The sequence below is a fragment of the Ziziphus jujuba genome, chromosome 8 (assembly GCF_031755915.1).
Source record: "Ziziphus jujuba cultivar Dongzao chromosome 8, ASM3175591v1".
Lineage (NCBI taxonomy): Eukaryota > Viridiplantae > Streptophyta > Magnoliopsida > Rosales > Rhamnaceae > Ziziphus > Ziziphus jujuba.
This window is the reverse complement of record NC_083386.1, coordinates 7,083,030-7,101,190: the sequence shown is the minus strand read 5'-3', so window position 1 is coordinate 7,101,190 and position 18,161 is coordinate 7,083,030. Positions and strand designations below refer to the sequence as shown.

At 43.6% G+C, this 18,161-nt stretch overlaps 1 protein-coding gene across 1 annotated transcript; it reads right to left on the bottom strand.

Annotated features, from left to right (window-relative positions):
* Positions 1-267: 267 nt before the first annotated feature.
* On the bottom strand, positions 268-1,355 carry LOC132805034 (uncharacterized). The gene is made up of 3 exons (XM_060819780.1): positions 1,050-1,355; positions 683-734; positions 268-278 (listed from the first exon to the last, which is right to left on the bottom strand). The coding sequence occupies exons 1-3, from the start codon at positions 1,308-1,310 to the stop codon at positions 268-270; spliced, it is 324 nt and encodes a 107-aa protein (XP_060675763.1). The 5' UTR covers positions 1,311-1,355.
* Between the last annotated feature and the right edge of the window lie 16,806 nt (positions 1,356-18,161).

Below are 18,161 nucleotides of genomic sequence, written 5' to 3'. Positions count from 1 at the left end.
CAAGTATTAAATATATTACCGTACTTGAAACACCAATGGAAAACCTTTTAGGTCATAATACTGTGATATATTCTTTACTGTACATCCTCGTCCTCGTTGCTGGAATGCATTGTGGAATGAGTTGATCGTCTCCTTGTAGCTCAGAATGCCCCAAGGGTAGGAATTAAATACGTCGAGATCAGCAACCAAATCAATGATTTTTTTTTTATTTGAACCTTCGGATCCATTCCGAGTACACCATGAACTAAGAAATATAGTAACGTAATTCTAACAGCATCCTAATCATACACAAAAAGTGTATCCTTGAATAGTCGTTCCAGTTCGGGCTGTTTCAAGTCACTCCTATCATCTAGCAACCTCGTGAGCAGCTCATTTCCTTTGGAAATTTGCATATCATACATCGAAGGGTACCTACAAAACTTTAACCCACTAATGAGTGCGAATTCCCACTTCGTAAACCGCACTGCAGATCCGCCGAAGTTAAACTCCAGTACTTCTGGATTGTTGGACACAACTTGTCTGCAAAGCAGGTGATGCACTAACTGACCAGAGAACCGGAGGTTCTTAATGTCAAGTAAGTGTCCAAAACATGTTTGTCTATACTTTTCGAGCTGCTCACTTGTGAGGACACTTGTAATTACTTTGTTTGCCCCTATTGGATTCCCGAATGAATGTGCCCTACCTTTATCTATATCGGCATCCTGCAACATCCGTTCCTTTGGAGCATCGATGGGCTGCAATATGAATTACATAAATGGAACTGACATCAACGATTTAATCATACCCTATTTTTCCACCCTAACTTGATAATAATAATTTCCAACTAAATCTTAAGACATATGGGTTCACATTTTTGCACAAGTGGTAATTACCGATGAAACCATCGGTAATCAACCTAGAATGAACTAAAAAAAAAGCCTGATGGCCTATCGGCAATTACTGATGGCCATCGGGTGAAGTTTTTCTTCAGTTTTCACATTCATGAATAAATACTGTCACATGTCTTATCATTTACCGCACAAAACAACATAAATGAATATAAAACTTACCATATCAGATGGGGGAGAGGAAAGTGGAACGTGCCCTCGAAGTTTGGTGCTTTCCGTCTCAGATTTGGATTTCTGCCTAGTAGTACGTTGACGCTTAGAGTCGGGTGCTGCTGCTGTGCTACCACCGCGTCTCTTACTTTCCACCTTCTTAACTCCCTTCTTCGGTTGACGTCGCAAGTTCCTCTTTGGTGCCATTATAAAGTACAACCTACAAATGTACATTGACAACATTAATAAACTTTTATCTACCTTTAACAACATTGTCAACTATGTATACATACATGTATAAATATCCGCAATCCTCAATTTCATACGCTCTCTTCCTAAGGATATTGTGCATGCTGTAACATCCCGTCCCGAATCGCACCGGAATCCGTGCACGTTGACCGAGGTTGATCGTTGACCGTTGACCGAAGGGGTTAAAAGTTGACTTTTTGACTCGGTGGGAATTTCGAGTTGACTAGGGTACCGTGGCGAAGTGAACGATGCCACGAGTTCGTAGACTGGTAGCACGTCGAAAACGGAGCTACGGTTTGAAAGTTATGGGCAAAACAAGTTGAAGTGTAAACTGTCTAAAAGGTGCCGGGAGTTGACTTTTTCTTGTGATGTAATTGTGAGTTGACTCTTGTATGGTTGTAAAGTACTCGTCGATACGAGTTCATAGACTAGCGGCACGCTTAAATCGGACATGTGGTTAAAAAGTTATGGACGTTTGAAGTTTACCGGATACCGTATTATTTTAATATTTTTTTTGGGTCGGTGAACAGTGAAATGCCACGTGTCAGCTTCTGCTTGGTCCACGTGGCATGAACAGTGTCACGCAGGGTTTTAATTTTGAAAAACTCTCGGGGAAGAGAGAGAAAGAGAGAGAAGAGAGAGAAAGAGAGAGAGGAGAGAGAAAGAGAGAGAGAGAGCCACCGCCGGCCACCGGATTTTGCCACTGTTCCGGCCGAGTTACTGTACACGCACCGGACAGAAAGCTTGCCCACCTCATTTCCGGCAAAACCTCCAAATTTCACGGCGAACGGCCGCCGGACGCGCCCGGATCGGACGTCCGAAGTTTGGCGGCGATTTTTCCCCTCCACCGCCGGCCACCGCGAATCGGCACTGTTCCGGCCATTTTCCGGCCACACGCGCCTGACAGCCTTGATCCTCTCCTCAAGTCCGGCCTACCCACCAAAAATCACGGCCATCGGACCACCGACGCGCCGGGATCGGAGCGTTTTCCGGCGAGGGGTCGAAAATCTTCAAACGGTGATTTCTCCGCCGTCCGACCTCCGTTTTGCTCACCGTCGGTCCCGTTGGATTGCTCTCCTCACGATCTACAAATCTGCAAAATTTCACAGCAAACGGCCACCGTCGGAAATTACTGTTCCGGCGACTGTTGCCGGTGACGTGGCGGTCCGCCGGAAATTACTGTTCCGGCGAGTACCCGAAAATTCCGGCCAGCTCCAGTCCGCAGTGTTTGACCTCCTGAACCCAAATCCGACTTCCGTTTCCGCCAATTCGCGACGGTTTGGGAGAATTGCAGAGCCGAAACCCGAAAAGCTTCCCGATAAAATTCCGACCCCGTCGGGTACGATCATCGAAAATTAAGACCGGATCTGTGATTAGCATCACTCGAGCTTCGATTCGGTATATGATTCGTAAATTTTAGTTATCGTTTGTGTTTTGACCCCCCGGGTACCGGGTATTATTTATCCGAATAAAATATTAATTTATTTGACTGTCTGTGAATTTTGTTTTAGGAGCACCGGTGAGTCGTAGAATTGATCCCGTAGTGGATCGTGGGTTAATTGCGTGCTCCAGGTGAGTGACCCACCTTCAAATTAATTTTGGGGAATTTAATTGATGAATATATTATGTGTGAATTAAATATTTGGAATTTAATTTCTATGTGCCAAATATTTATTGGATTTATTGTAGAATTATTTATGAATTTATTGGATTTAAGAAAATGCGAATTCTACAAATTTATGCCATGTGGAATTATTTTATGGTTTTGAGGATTTTGAAATTGGTGTGGTTTTAATGGTAAATTGGGCACGATTTGATTTTCAAATATTTCAAGGAAAATATTTGGTTATGTTGGTGATTTCAATTTTTATGAAATATGCCCATAAAATATTATGGGATTTGATTATGATATTTCGAGAAATTATTTATGCTTGGAAAAAATGTGGATATTTGAATTGATGGATTTGGGAGTTGGTGGATTTGAAAATCATGGAATTTATGGTATGGATTATAAGGAAATTGTGGAGAATTTCCCGGTTCAAGCGGATGGATTATGCCCGCTATGCTTATGAAAAATGTGAAAATTGTTTTATGATTTAAATTTATGGATTTTATAATTTTTAGATGCACCGTGCACGTACTGGTGTTCTGATTATGTGATATGGTATATGTGATATGGTTAGTGTGCACACGGTTGTGATTAGCGCGCAGGTGGGTGTGATTAGCGCGCAGGTGATGTGATTAGCGCGCAGGTGGGTGTGAGTAGCGCGCGGTTGATATTATGAGGGTGTCCTGTGGATGCCATCGGAGAGGGCGGCCACCCCCCTTTGGCCGGGACACCAGGTTAGCAGCGGCGCAGTGGGACGCCACGCGACCGTATGCCGGTTTCTTTCTATAACCTCCTGTCTGGCGGTACCTTGGGACGCTGGGTACTGTTGGCGCCACTGGTATATAGTGGGTGCATCAACTGATTTTTGGAACTGTGTTTTAAAAATAAAATGTTTGGAAACTGTATTGGAAAAATAAAATTACTTTTACTGTTCGGATATTTATTTGATGTCTTGGTTTTCGGGGAATATGAATAAAGGGTTTTGTGAAAATGTTTTAAAAGGGGAACCTTTCCAACTGAGAGAATTGTAAGGGTTTTGAGAGAAATTATTATTTCCAAATAATTATTATTTATACTTATTACTGTGATATTATATGGTATAGTAGTAGGGTCGCTCACTGAGATGATTAGCATCTCACACTCTTAAATTCCGTTCCTCTAGGTACCAGGTTGTCGGCGTTCACTCGGAGCGGACTTGATCTTCCTCGCTGTTTTAGTTCGTACTGTACCCTGTTCTTCTTTATTGCAGTTGTACTATTTCTTTCACTCTTGTTGTATTTATCTTGCACTGGATTACTGTATTTTTGTTTTGAAGTGCTGAAATTTGTGGAACCAGTTTGTAGTTTGTGGGAGGAATAAGGGGATATTTTTGAAGTGTGTTTTCAGTGCAGGTAAATTTGTGGTAAGTAAATCCCTTAGGGGAGGTGCTGCCGGATTTTCCGTTGGAAGGTTCGGTGGTATTTCCCTGGGATCAGGGCTGTCTAGGGTTCCGGAGGAGGAATTCTGGACGGGTCCTGACAGTTGGTATCAGAGCTCTAGGTTCTAGTATTCCTAAGGGACTGTGCATTGTTGTGCATCCTATCCGTGTTTAATCTCTCGTTTTACCCGTGTGAAAGCGTTCTTTCTGTTTGTCTCGAAGTAAATTCGTTGCCCGAGTTTGAATAACTCTAATCTTCGAGGGTGTCAATTAGGATCATCTAGCCTAACAGGAAATTCCTATGGCCTAGTCGATGGTCGAGGATGCCTTTTCTTTTTGAAGGTCAAGCTTATCATCGTGAATGGTATCCGTTTCGTTCATGGAGGAGAAAGATGATTGTCTAAGGATGTGTGTCGATCGATCGATTTCAAGGCGTCAAAAATATTTTCCCGATCGATTATCAAAATTTAAATGCTTTTCAAGGTGTTTTATTCAAGTATTTTTGGTTTGTGTTCATACATGTATCTGTATGTTATATTGTTTGATATTATACTGCACCATATGGAGGCGGCGAACCAATGTGGTCCATGTAGAGCTAGCCCCATGATCATGTTGCCTACGAGCCCGGGGAATTGGACGGCCAATATAGGCAACCACCCTGGTTTGTATTGGTAGCAGAGTGTCGGCGACAGTTGGAATCATGGATTACGTAACATGTAGAAGGTGTTGTACGTACCTCCATTACAAGCGTGCATATTTTATTTTATGCTATGGATTTTAAGATATGAATTTCAATGTGGAGTTTTAACAATTGCCTATGCAAGTTAGGTATATTTGAAAAATATATTTTATTATTTGTTTTATGTTATGGTTTTTCCAAAAGCGACTTAAGGGTAAGTATCGCCAATTAAGAATCCAAAGCAGGGTATCGTTGAGTTCAAAAAGGAGATCCTAAAGGAAGCACGTGATTCAATGTATGCGATACACCCCAAGGGTACCAAGACGTATGGAATGCTCACTGGATGACATGGTGGTTTGGCACGATAAAGGAAGTTGCAAAATCCGAATAAAGGTACTTAGGTCATCGATAAGTAAAAGTAGGGAGATGTAAATATGGATTTCGTGCTTAAACTATCATTCACAAAGAGAAGGTACGACAGCGTTTAGAGAATCAAGCAAGATCCGGATAGCGACTAAAGTTCTACTTGGTGGTTGATGAGGTTAATGAGATGAGGATGATTCCTTAGGCATGGTTGGATGTTTAAGCATGGTTATTTTCATTCTAGAAGCTAAGATCTTGATATCTTATTTCCTTGGAGATTTAAGGTTCGTATTGGTGGTGCTTTATCGATTCAAGGTGGTTGATATTGTTGGTGATAATTTACAATGATAAGGAGTATGATTTTTGGGACGGAGTTAGAATTTAAGAAGTGTGGAATACTTTTATGGGTTAAGGATCTAGTGATTTGTTCATAGTCTTGGTGGTGATGCTAGAATTAGGATTTAAATTCCTTATTGCTTGAGGTGTGGATTCATGGAATCTATTTGAAATGGGGGAAACTTAGGGTTTTCAAGAATGGTATTTGGATGTTGAGAAATTTTATTCATGACCTTGATTTAGTTAAAAGAAAGATTGATGTTTGTCGAGGTTAAGACTATTGGTTAATCAATGAGGAGCAAGGGTTTTATAATTGTAAGTACTAGGAGGGTAATCAAGGACAAGTGAATTAATCTCAACCTTAACTTGGTGATACCAGTATTTGAGGAAATTAGACTTAAGTTCTAATCTTACCTTTTGAATTGCTGATCGAGTTACGAGAGTTGGTTGTTGGTTTAAGGATGCATGCTTCAGAAGCACTTTATGGTTAGCGTTCGATTATGACCAAGATGACATTATTGGTGGATTGGTATGAAGAGAGAAGTGGCAGACTTCGTATCAAAGTGTTTGCTTTGTCAACAAGTGAAAGCAGAAAGACAGAAGCCTTCGGGATTACTCCAACCTTTACCGATTCCCGTGTGGAAGTGGGAAGAACTCAACATGGACTTCGTATTCAAGCTTCCTTCCACACCTAGAAGGTACGACGGCATTTGGGTAATCATTGATCGTCTCACCAAGTCAGCACACTTCCTACCGGTACGAGAACATTTTTCACCCGAGAAGTTAGCTTAGTTGTTCGTGCAACGCATTGTAAGTCTTCATGGAGTACCGTTAGCCATCGTCTCCGATCGAGATCCGCGCTTTACTTCACGACTATGGCGGAAATTGGCTGATGCACTAGGAGCAAGACTTAACTACAGCACCGCTTTTCACCCGCAATCTGATGGACAAGCAGAGTGCACAATTCAGACATTAGAAGACCTGCTAAGGTCTTGCATTATGCAGTTTCGTGGTAGCTGGGATGAACAACTGCCATTGATAGAGTTTTGTCCTCCTGCCTACCGTGAAGCAAGAAGGAGAGAGTTCGAGGAACTGCGACAGAGGAACATGACAGTGATCGAGTACGAGAGGAGATTCCGAGAACTATCAGAATTCTGCATGCACCTGATTCCCGACGATCACACGAAGAAGGTGAGGTTCATAGACGGATTGAAAGAGAGCATCGGCTACACCCTTTCCGGATCAGTACATCCCACCTATCAGTCGGCCAGGGATGCAGCGCTTGAGCTAGAGAGACAGGAGGAGATACACAGACCCGCGAGGCGCAGATCATTCGAAGGTTCGTATAGCGGAGTACCTCGACAGGGGGCAGCTAAGAAGAGCCATAGCTCAGGCTCAGACAGTGATGGGTTAAGCGCACGAGGCAGATTCCAGAGGAGAGATAGTTATCGCATGCCCCAGCCAGCTCGCCATTCGATCAGTGTGGATGCAAGCTCGTATCAGCAGTCACGCATTGGTTCTCCGCGGATTTGTCCACTTTGTAGGGGGAATCATTCTGGGCAGTGTCAGATGGATGGTTTATGCTTTCGGTGTGGGCAGCCAGGCCACATAAGGAGGGATTGCCCTTATGGTAGCGGCAGTGTGCTAGAAGCAGGTCAACGGACACAGCATACGGGGATATTTCCAGGACAGAATTCCCAGGGGAGTCAGCCAGTAGGAGTTTCTTCGGGATCAGTCCAGCCGTCTGCAGGATCGAGTCGAGGTAGAGGAAAGAGACCCCAGCAGACAAGTCAAGGTCGGGTGTTTGCTATGACGCAGCAGGGAGCCAGGACTACGCCCGACGATTTCACAGATCAAGTGATGGAAGCAGACCTGATCCTGTTGGATCTATCCGGACTTGAAGTAGTGTTGGGCATGGATTGGTTGGCAAGGAACTACTTAGTTGAGGAAGCGACATGGGAGCCCGAAGCGCAGGTGCGTGATCAGAACCCTTGTTTGTTCCAGTGACGTGCGGAAATTTCGAGGACGAAATTTTTGTAAGGGGGGAAGGCTGTAACACCCCGTCCCGAATCGCACCGGAATCCGTGCACGTTGACCGAGGTTGATCGTTGACCGTTGACCGAAGGGGTCAAAAGTTGACTTTTTGACTCGGTGGGAATTTCGAGTTGACTAGGGTACCGTGGCGAAGTGCACGATGCCACGAGTTCGTAGACTGGTAGCACGTCGAAAACGGAGCTACGGTTTGAAAGTTATGGGCAAAACACGTTGAAGTGTAAACTGTCTAAAAGGTGCCGGGAGTTGACTTTTTCTTGTGATGTAATTGTGAGTTGACTCTTGTATGGTTGTAAAGTACTCGTCGATACGAGTTCATAGACTAGCGGCACGCTTAAATCGGACATGTGGTTAAAAAGTTATGGACGTTTGAAGTTTACCGGATACTGTATTATTTTAATGTTTTTTTTGGGTCGGTGAACAGTGAAATGCCACGTGTCAGCTTCTGCTTGGTCCACGTGGCATGAACAGTGTCACGCAGGGTTTTAATTTTGAAAAACTCTCGGGGAAGAGAGAGAAAGAGAGAGAAGAGAGAGAAAGAGAGAGAGGAGAGAGAAAGAGAGAGAGAGAGCCACCGCCGGCCACCGGATTTTGCCACTGTTCCGGCCGAGTTACTGTACACGCACCGGACAGAAAGCTTGCCCACCTCATTTCCGGCAAAACCTCCAAATTTCACGGCGAACGGCCGCCGGACGCGCCCGGATCGGACGTCCGAAGTTTGGCGGCGATTTTTCCCCTCCACCGCCGGCCACCGCGAATCGGCACTGTTCCGGCCATTTTCCGGCCACACGCGCCTGACAGCCTTGATCCTCTCCTCAAGTCCGGCCTACCCACCAAAAATCACGGCCATCGGACCACCGACGCGCCGGGATCGGAGCGTTTTCCGGCGAGGGGTCGAAAATCTTCAAACGGTGATTTCTCCGCCGTCCGACCTCCGTTTTGCTCACCGTCGGTCCCGTTGGATTGCTCTCCTCACGATCTACAAATCTGCAAAATTTCACAGCAAACGGCCACCGTCGGAAATTACTGTTCCGGCGACTGTTGCCGGTGACGTGGCGGTCCGCCGGAAATTACTGTTCCGGCGAGTACCCGAAAATTCCGGCCAGCTCCAGTCCGCAGTGTTTGACCTCCTGAACCCAAATCCGACTTCCGTTTCCGCCAATTCGCGACGGTTTGGGAGAATTGCAGAGCCGAAACCCGAAAAGCTTCCCGATAAAATTCCGACCCCGTCGGGTACGATCATCGAAAATTAAGACCGGATCTGTGATTAGCATCACTCGAGCTTCGATTCGGTATATGATTCGTAAATTTTAGTTATCGTTTGTGTTTTGACCCCCCGGGTACCGGGTATTATTTATCCGAATAAAATATTAATTTATTTGACTGTCTGTGAATTTTGTTTTAGGAGCACCGGTGAGTCGTAGAATTGATCCCGTAGTGGATCGTGGGTTAATTGCGTGCTCCAGGTGAGTGACCCACCTTCAAATTAATTTTGGGGAATTTAATTGATGAATATATTATGTGTGAATTAAATATTTGGAATTTAATTTCTATGTGCCAAATATTTATTGGATTTATTGTAGAATTATTTATGAATTTATTGGATTTAAGAAAATGCGAATTCTACAAATTTATGCCATGTGGAATTATTTTATGGTTTTGAGGATTTTGAAATTGGTGTGGTTTTAATGGTAAATTGGGCACGATTTGATTTTCAAATATTTCAAGGAAAATATTTGGTTATGTTGGTGATTTCAATTTTTATGAAATATGCCCATAAAATATTATGGGATTTGATTATGATATTTCGAGAAATTATTTATGCTTGGAAAAAATGTGGATATTTGAATTGATGGATTTGGGAGTTGGTGGATTTGAAAATCATGGAATTTATGGTATGGATTATAAGGAAATTGTGGAGAATTTCCCGGTTCAAGCGGATGGATTATGCCCGCTATGCTTATGAAAAATGTGAAAATTGTTTTATGATTTAAATTTATGGATTTTATAATTTTTAGATGCACCGTGCACGTACTGGTGTTCTGATTATGTGATATGGTATATGTGATATGGTTAGTGTGCACACGGTTGTGATTAGCGCGCAGGTGGGTGTGATTAGCGCGCAGGTGATGTGATTAGCGCGCAGGTGGGTGTGAGTAGCGCGCGGTTGATATTATGAGGGTGTCCTGTGGATGCCATCGGAGAGGGCGGCCACCCCCCTTTGGCCGGGACACCAGGTTAGCAGCGGCGCAGTGGGACGCCACGCGACCGTATGCCGGTTTCTTTCTATAACCTCCTGTCTGGCGGTACCTTGGGACGCTGGGTACTGTTGGCGCCACTGGTATATAGTGGGTGCATCAACTGATTTTTGGAACTGTGTTTTAAAAATAAAATGTTTGGAAACTGTATTGGAAAAATAAAATTACTTTTACTGTTCGGATATTTATTTGATGTCTTGGTTTTCGGGGAATATGAATAAAGGGTTTTGTGAAAATGTTTTAAAAGGGGAACCTTTCCAACTGAGAGAATTGTAAGGGTTTTGAGAGAAATTATTATTTCCAAATAATTATTATTTATACTTATTACTGTGATATTATATGGTATAGTAGTAGGGTCGCTCACTGAGATGATTAGCATCTCACACTCTTAAATTCCGTTCCTCTAGGTACCAGGTTGTCGGCGTTCACTCGGAGCGGACTTGATCTTCCTCGCTGTTTTAGTTCGTACTGTACCCTGTTCTTCTTTATTGCAGTTGTACTATTTCTTTCACTCTTGTTGTATTTATCTTGCACTGGATTACTGTATTTTTGTTTTGAAGTGCTGAAATTTGTGGAACCAGTTTGTAGTTTGTGGGAGGAATAAGGGGATATTTTTGAAGTGTGTTTTCAGTGCAGGTAAATTTGTGGTAAGTAAATCCCTTAGGGGAGGTGCTGCCGGATTTTCCGTTGGAAGGTTCGGTGGTATTTCCCTGGGATCAGGGCTGTCTAGGGTTCCGGAGGAGGAATTCTGGACGGGTCCTGACAGTTGGTATCAGAGCTCTAGGTTCTAGTATTCCTAAGGGACTGTGCATTGTTGTGCATCCTATCCGTGTTTAATCTCTCGTTTTACCCGTGTGAAAGCGTTCTTTCTGTTTGTCTCGAAGTAAATTCGTTGCCCGAGTTTGAATAACTCTAATCTTCGAGGGTGTCAATTAGGATCATCTAGCCTAACAGGAAATTCCTATGGCCTAGTCGATGGTCGAGGATGCCTTTTCTTTTTGAAGGTCAAGCTTATCATCGTGAATGGTATCCGTTTCGTTCATGGAGGAGAAAGATGATTGTCTAAGGATGTGTGTCGATCGATCGATTTCAAGGCGTCAAAAATATTTTCCCGATCGATTATCAAAATTTAAATGCTTTTCAAGGTGTTTTATTCAAGTATTTTTGGTTTGTGTTCATACATGTATCTGTATGTTATATTGTTTGATATTATACTGCACCATATGGAGGCGGCGAACCAATGTGGTCCATGTAGAGCTAGCCCCATGATCATGTTGCCTACGAGCCCGGGGAATTGGACGGCCAATATAGGCAACCACCCTGGTTTGTATTGGTAGCAGAGTGTCGGCGACAGTTGGAATCATGGATTACGTAACATGTAGAAGGTGTTGTACGTACCTCCATTACAAGCGTGCATATTTTATTTTATGCTATGGATTTTAAGATATGAATTTCAATGTGGAGTTTTAACAATTGCCTATGCAAGTTAGGTATATTTGAAAAATATATTTTATTATTTGTTTTATGTTATGGTTTTTCCAAAAGCGACTTAAGGGTAAGTATCGCCAATTAAGAATCCAAAGCAGGGTATCGTTGAGTTCAAAAAGGAGATCCTAAAGGAAGCACGTGATTCAATGTATGCGATACACCCCAAGGGTACCAAGACGTATGGAATGCTCACTGGATGACATGGTGGTTTGGCACGATAAAGGAAGTTGCAAAATCCGAATAAAGGTACTTAGGTCATCGATAAGTAAAAGTAGGGAGATGTAAATATGGATTTCGTGCTTAAACTATCATTCACAAAGAGAAGGTACGACAGCGTTTAGAGAATCAAGCAAGATCCGGATAGCGACTAAAGTTCTACTTGGTGGTTGATGAGGTTAATGAGATGAGGATGATTCCTTAGGCATGGTTGGATGTTTAAGCATGGTTATTTTCATTCTAGAAGCTAAGATCTTGATATCTTATTTCCTTGGAGATTTAAGGTTCGTATTGGTGGTGCTTTATCGATTCAAGGTGGTTGATATTGTTGGTGATAATTTACAATGATAAGGAGTATGATTTTTGGGACGGAGTTAGAATTTAAGAAGTGTGGAATACTTTTATGGGTTAAGGATCTAGTGATTTGTTCATAGTCTTGGTGGTGATGCTAGAATTAGGATTTAAATTCCTTATTGCTTGAGGTGTGGATTCATGGAATCTATTTGAAATGGGGGAAACTTAGGGTTTTCAAGAATGGTATTTGGATGTTGAGAAATTTTATTCATGACCTTGATTTAGTTAAAAGAAAGATTGATGTTTGTCGAGGTTAAGACTATTGGTTAATCAATGAGGAGCAAGGGTTTTATAATTGTAAGTACTAGGAGGGTAATCAAGGACAAGTGAATTAATCTCAACCTTAACTTGGTGATACCAGTATTTGAGGAAATTAGACTTAAGTTCTAATCTTACCTTTTGAATTGCTGATCGAGTTACGAGAGTTGGTTGTTGGTTTAAGGATGCATGCTTCAGAAGCACTTTATGGTTAGCGTTCGATTATGACCAAGATGACATTATTGGTGGATTGGTATGAAGAGAGAAGTGGCAGACTTCGTATCAAAGTGTTTGCTTTGTCAACAAGTGAAAGCAGAAAGACAGAAGCCTTCGGGATTACTCCAACCTTTACCGATTCCCGTGTGGAAGTGGGAAGAACTCAACATGGACTTCGTATTCAAGCTTCCTTCCACACCTAGAAGGTACGACGGCATTTGGGTAATCATTGATCGTCTCACCAAGTCAGCACACTTCCTACCGGTACGAGAACATTTTTCACCCGAGAAGTTAGCTTAGTTGTTCGTGCAACGCATTGTAAGTCTTCATGGAGTACCGTTAGCCATCGTCTCCGATCGAGATCCGCGCTTTACTTCACGACTATGGCGGAAATTGGCTGATGCACTAGGAGCAAGACTTAACTACAGCACCGCTTTTCACCCGCAATCTGATGGACAAGCAGAGTGCACAATTCAGACATTAGAAGACCTGCTAAGGTCTTGCATTATGCAGTTTCGTGGTAGCTGGGATGAACAACTGCCATTGATAGAGTTTTGTCCTCCTGCCTACCGTGAAGCAAGAAGGAGAGAGTTCGAGGAACTGCGACAGAGGAACATGACAGTGATCGAGTACGAGAGGAGATTCCGAGAACTATCAGAATTCTGCATGCACCTGATTCCCGACGATCACACGAAGAAGGTGAGGTTCATAGACGGATTGAAAGAGAGCATCGGCTACACCCTTTCCGGATCAGTACATCCCACCTATCAGTCCGCCAGGGATGCAGCGCTTGAGCTAGAGAGACAGGAGGAGATACACAGACCCGCGAGGCGCAGATCATTCGAAGGTTCGTATAGCGGAGTACCTCGACAGGGGGCAGCTAAGAAGAGCCATAGCTCAGGCTCAGACAGTGATGGGTTAAGCCCACGAGGCAGATTCCAGAGGAGAGATAGTTATCGCATGCCCCAGCCAGCTCGCCATTCGATCAGTGTGGATGCAAGCTCGTATCAGCAGTCACGCATTGGTTCTCCGCGGATTTGTCCACTTTGTAGGGGGAATCATTCTGGGCAGTGTCAGATGGATGGTTTATGCTTTCGGTGTGGGCAGCCAGGCCACATAAGGAGGGATTGCCCTTATGGTAGCGGCAGTGTGCTAGAAGCAGGTCAACGGACACAGCATACGGGGATATTTCCAGGACAGAATTCCCAGGGGAGTCAGCCAGTAGGAGTTTCTTCGGGATCAGTCCAGCCGTCTGCAGGATCGAGTCGAGGTAGAGGAAAGAGACCCCAGCAGACAAGTCAAGGTCGGGTGTTTGCTATGACGCAGCAGGGAGCCAGGACTACGCCCGACGATTTCACAGATCAAGTGATGGAAGCAGACCTGATCCTGTTGGATCTATCCGGACTTGAAGTAGTGTTGGGCATGGATTGGTTGGCAAGGAACTACTTAGTTGAGGAAGCGACATGGGAGCCCGAAGCGCAGGTGCGTGATCAGAACCCTTGTTTGTTCCAGTGACGTGCGGAAATTTCGAGGACGAAATTTTTGTAAGGGGGGAAGGCTGTAACACCCCGTCCCGAATCGCACCGGAATCCGTGCACGTTGACCGAGGTTGATCGTTGACCGTTGACCGAAGGGGTCAAAAGTTGACTTTTTGACTCGGTGGGAATTTCGAGTTGACTAGGGTACCGTGGCGAAGTGCACGATGCCACGAGTTCGTAGACTGGTAGCACGTCGAAAACGGAGCTACGGTTTGAAAGTTATGGGCAAAACAAGTTGAAGTGTAAACTGTCTAAAAGGTGCCGGGAGTTGACTTTTTCTTGTGATGTAATTGTGAGTTGACTCTTGTATGGTTGTAAAGTACTCGTCGATACGAGTTCATAGACTAGCGGCACGCTTAAATCGGACATGTGGTTAAAAAGTTATGGACGTTTGAAGTTTACCGGATACCGTATTATTTTAATGTTTTTTTTGGGTCGGTGAACAGTGAAATGCCACGTGTCAGCTTCTGCTTGGTCCACGTGGCATGAACAGTGTCACGCAGGGTTTTAATTTTGAAAAACTCTCGGGGAAGAGAGAGAAAGAGAGAGAAGAGAGAGAAAGAGAGAGAGGAGAGAGAAAGAGAGAGAGAGAGCCACCGCCGGCCACCGGATTTTGCCACTGTTCCGGCCGAGTTACTGTACACGCACCGGACAGAAAGCTTGCCCACCTCATTTCCGGCAAAACCTCCAAATTTCACGGCGAACGGCCGCCGGACGCGCCCGGATCGGACGTCCGAAGTTTGGCGGCGATTTTTCCCCTCCACCGCCGGCCACCGCGAATCGGCACTGTTCCGGCCATTTTCCGGCCACACGCGCCTGACAGCCTTGATCCTCTCCTCAAGTCCGGCCTACCCACCAAAAATCACGGCCATCGGACCACCGACGCGCCGGGATCGGAGCGTTTTCCGGCGAGGGGTCGAAAATCTTCAAACGGTGATTTCTCCGCCGTCCGACCTCCGTTTTGCTCACCGTCGGTCCCGTTGGATTGCTCTCCTCACGATCTACAAATCTGCAAAATTTCACAGCAAACGGCCACCGTCGGAAATTACTGTTCCGGCGACTGTTGCCGGTGACGTGGCGGTCCGCCGGAAATTACTGTTCCGGCGAGTACCCGAAAATTCCGGCCAGCTCCAGTCCGCAGTGTTTGACCTCCTGAACCCAAATCCGACTTCCGTTTCCGCCAATTCGCGACGGTTTGGGAGAATTGCAGAGCCGAAACCCGAAAAGCTTCCCGATAAAATTCCGACCCCGTCGGGTACGATCATCGAAAATTAAGACCGGATCTGTGATTAGCATCACTCGAGCTTCGATTCGGTATATGATTCGTAAATTTTAGTTATCGTTTGTGTTTTGACCCCCCGGGTACCGGGTATTATTTATCCGAATAAAATATTAATTTATTTGACTGTCTGTGAATTTTGTTTTAGGAGCACCGGTGAGTCGTAGAATTGATCCCGTAGTGGATCGTGGGTTAATTGCGTGCTCCAGGTGAGTGACCCACCTTCAAATTAATTTTGGGGAATTTAATTGATGAATATATTATGTGTGAATTAAATATTTGGAATTTAATTTCTATGTGCCAAATATTTATTGGATTTATTGTAGAATTATTTATGAATTTATTGGATTTAAGAAAATGCGAATTCTACAAATTTATGCCATGTGGAATTATTTTATGGTTTTGAGGATTTTGAAATTGGTGTGGTTTTAATGGTAAATTGGGCACGATTTGATTTTCAAATATTTCAAGGAAAATATTTGGTTATGTTGGTGATTTCAATTTTTATGAAATATGCCCATAAAATATTATGGGATTTGATTATGATATTTCGAGAAATTATTTATGCTTGGAAAAAATGTGGATATTTGAATTGATGGATTTGGGAGTTGGTGGATTTGAAAATCATGGAATTTATGGTATGGATTATAAGGAAATTGTGGAGAATTTCCCGGTTCAAGCGGATGGATTATGCCCGCTATGCTTATGAAAAATGTGAAAATTGTTTTATGATTTAAATTTATGGATTTTATAATTTTTAGATGCACCGTGCACGTACTGGTGTTCTGATTATGTGATATGGTATATGTGATATGGTTAGTGTGCACACGGTTGTGATTAGCGCGCAGGTGGGTGTGATTAGCGCGCAGGTGATGTGATTAGCGCGCAGGTGGGTGTGAGTAGCGCGCGGTTGATATTATGAGGGTGTCCTGTGGATGCCATCGGAGAGGGCGGCCACCCCCCTTTGGCCGGGACACCAGGTTAGCAGCGGCGCAGTGGGACGCCACGCGACCGTATGCCGGTTTCTTTCTATAACCTCCTGTCTGGCGGTACCTTGGGACGCTGGGTACTGTTGGCGCCACTGGTATATAGTGGGTGCATCAACTGATTTTTGGAACTGTGTTTTAAAAATAAAATGTTTGGAAACTGTATTGGAAAAATAAAATTACTTTTACTGTTCGGATATTTATTTGATGTCTTGGTTTTCGGGGAATATGAATAAAGGGTTTTGTGAAAATGTTTTAAAAGGGGAACCTTTCCAACTGAGAGAATTGTAAGGGTTTTGAGAGAAATTATTATTTCCAAATAATTATTATTTATACTTATTACTGTGATATTATATGGTATAGTAGTAGGGTCGCTCACTGAGATGATTAGCATCTCACACTCTTAAATTCCGTTCCTCTAGGTACCAGGTTGTCGGCGTTCACTCGGAGCGGACTTGATCTTCCTCGCTGTTTTAGTTCGTACTGTACCCTGTTCTTCTTTATTGCAGTTGTACTATTTCTTTCACTCTTGTTGTATTTATCTTGCACTGGATTACTGTATTTTTGTTTTGAAGTGCTGAAATTTGTGGAACCAGTTTGTAGTTTGTGGGAGGAATAAGGGGATATTTTTGAAGTGTGTTTTCAGTGCAGGTAAATTTGTGGTAAGTAAATCCCTTAGGGGAGGTGCTGCCGGATTTTCCGTTGGAAGGTTCGGTGGTATTTCCCTGGGATCAGGGCTGTCTAGGGTTCCGGAGGAGGAATTCTGGACGGGTCCTGACAGTTGGTATCAGAGCTCTAGGTTCTAGTATTCCTAAGGGACTGTGCATTGTTGTGCATCCTATCCGTGTTTAATCTCTCGTTTTACCCGTGTGAAAGCGTTCTTTCTGTTTGTCTCGAAGTAAATTCGTTGCCCGAGTTTGAATAACTCTAATCTTCGAGGGTGTCAATTAGGATCATCTAGCCTAACAGGAAATTCCTATGGCCTAGTCGATGGTCGAGGATGCCTTTTCTTTTTGAAGGTCAAGCTTATCATCGTGAATGGTATCCGTTTCGTTCATGGAGGAGAAAGATGATTGTCTAAGGATGTGTGTCGATCGATCGATTTCAAGGCGTCAAAAATATTTTCCCGATCGATTATCAAAATTTAAATGCTTTTCAAGGTGTTTTATTCAAGTATTTTTGGTTTGTGTTCATACATGTATCTGTATGTTATATTGTTTGATATTATACTGCACCATATGGAGGCGGCGAACCAATGTGGTCCATGTAGAGCTAGCCCCATGATCATGTTGCCTACGAGCCCGGGGAATTGGACGGCCAATATAGGCAACCACCCTGGTTTGTATTGGTAGCAGAGTGTCGGCGACAGTTGGAATCATGGATTACGTAACATGTAGAAGGTGTTGTACGTACCTCCATTACAAGCGTGCATATTTTATTTTATGCTATGGATTTTAAGATATGAATTTCAATGTGGAGTTTTAACAATTGCCTATGCAAGTTAGGTATATTTGAAAAATATATTTTATTATTTGTTTTATGTTATGGTTTTTCCAAAAGCGACTTAAGGGTAAGTATCGCCAATTAAGAATCCAAAGCAGGGTATCGTTGAGTTCAAAAAGGAGATCCTAAAGGAAGCACGTGATTCAATGTATGCGATACACCCCAAGGGTACCAAGACGTATGGAATGCTCACTGGATGACATGGTGGTTTGGCACGATAAAGGAAGTTGCAAAATCCGAATAAAGGTACTTAGGTCATCGATAAGTAAAAGTAGGGAGATGTAAATATGGATTTCGTGCTTAAACTATCATTCACAAAGAGA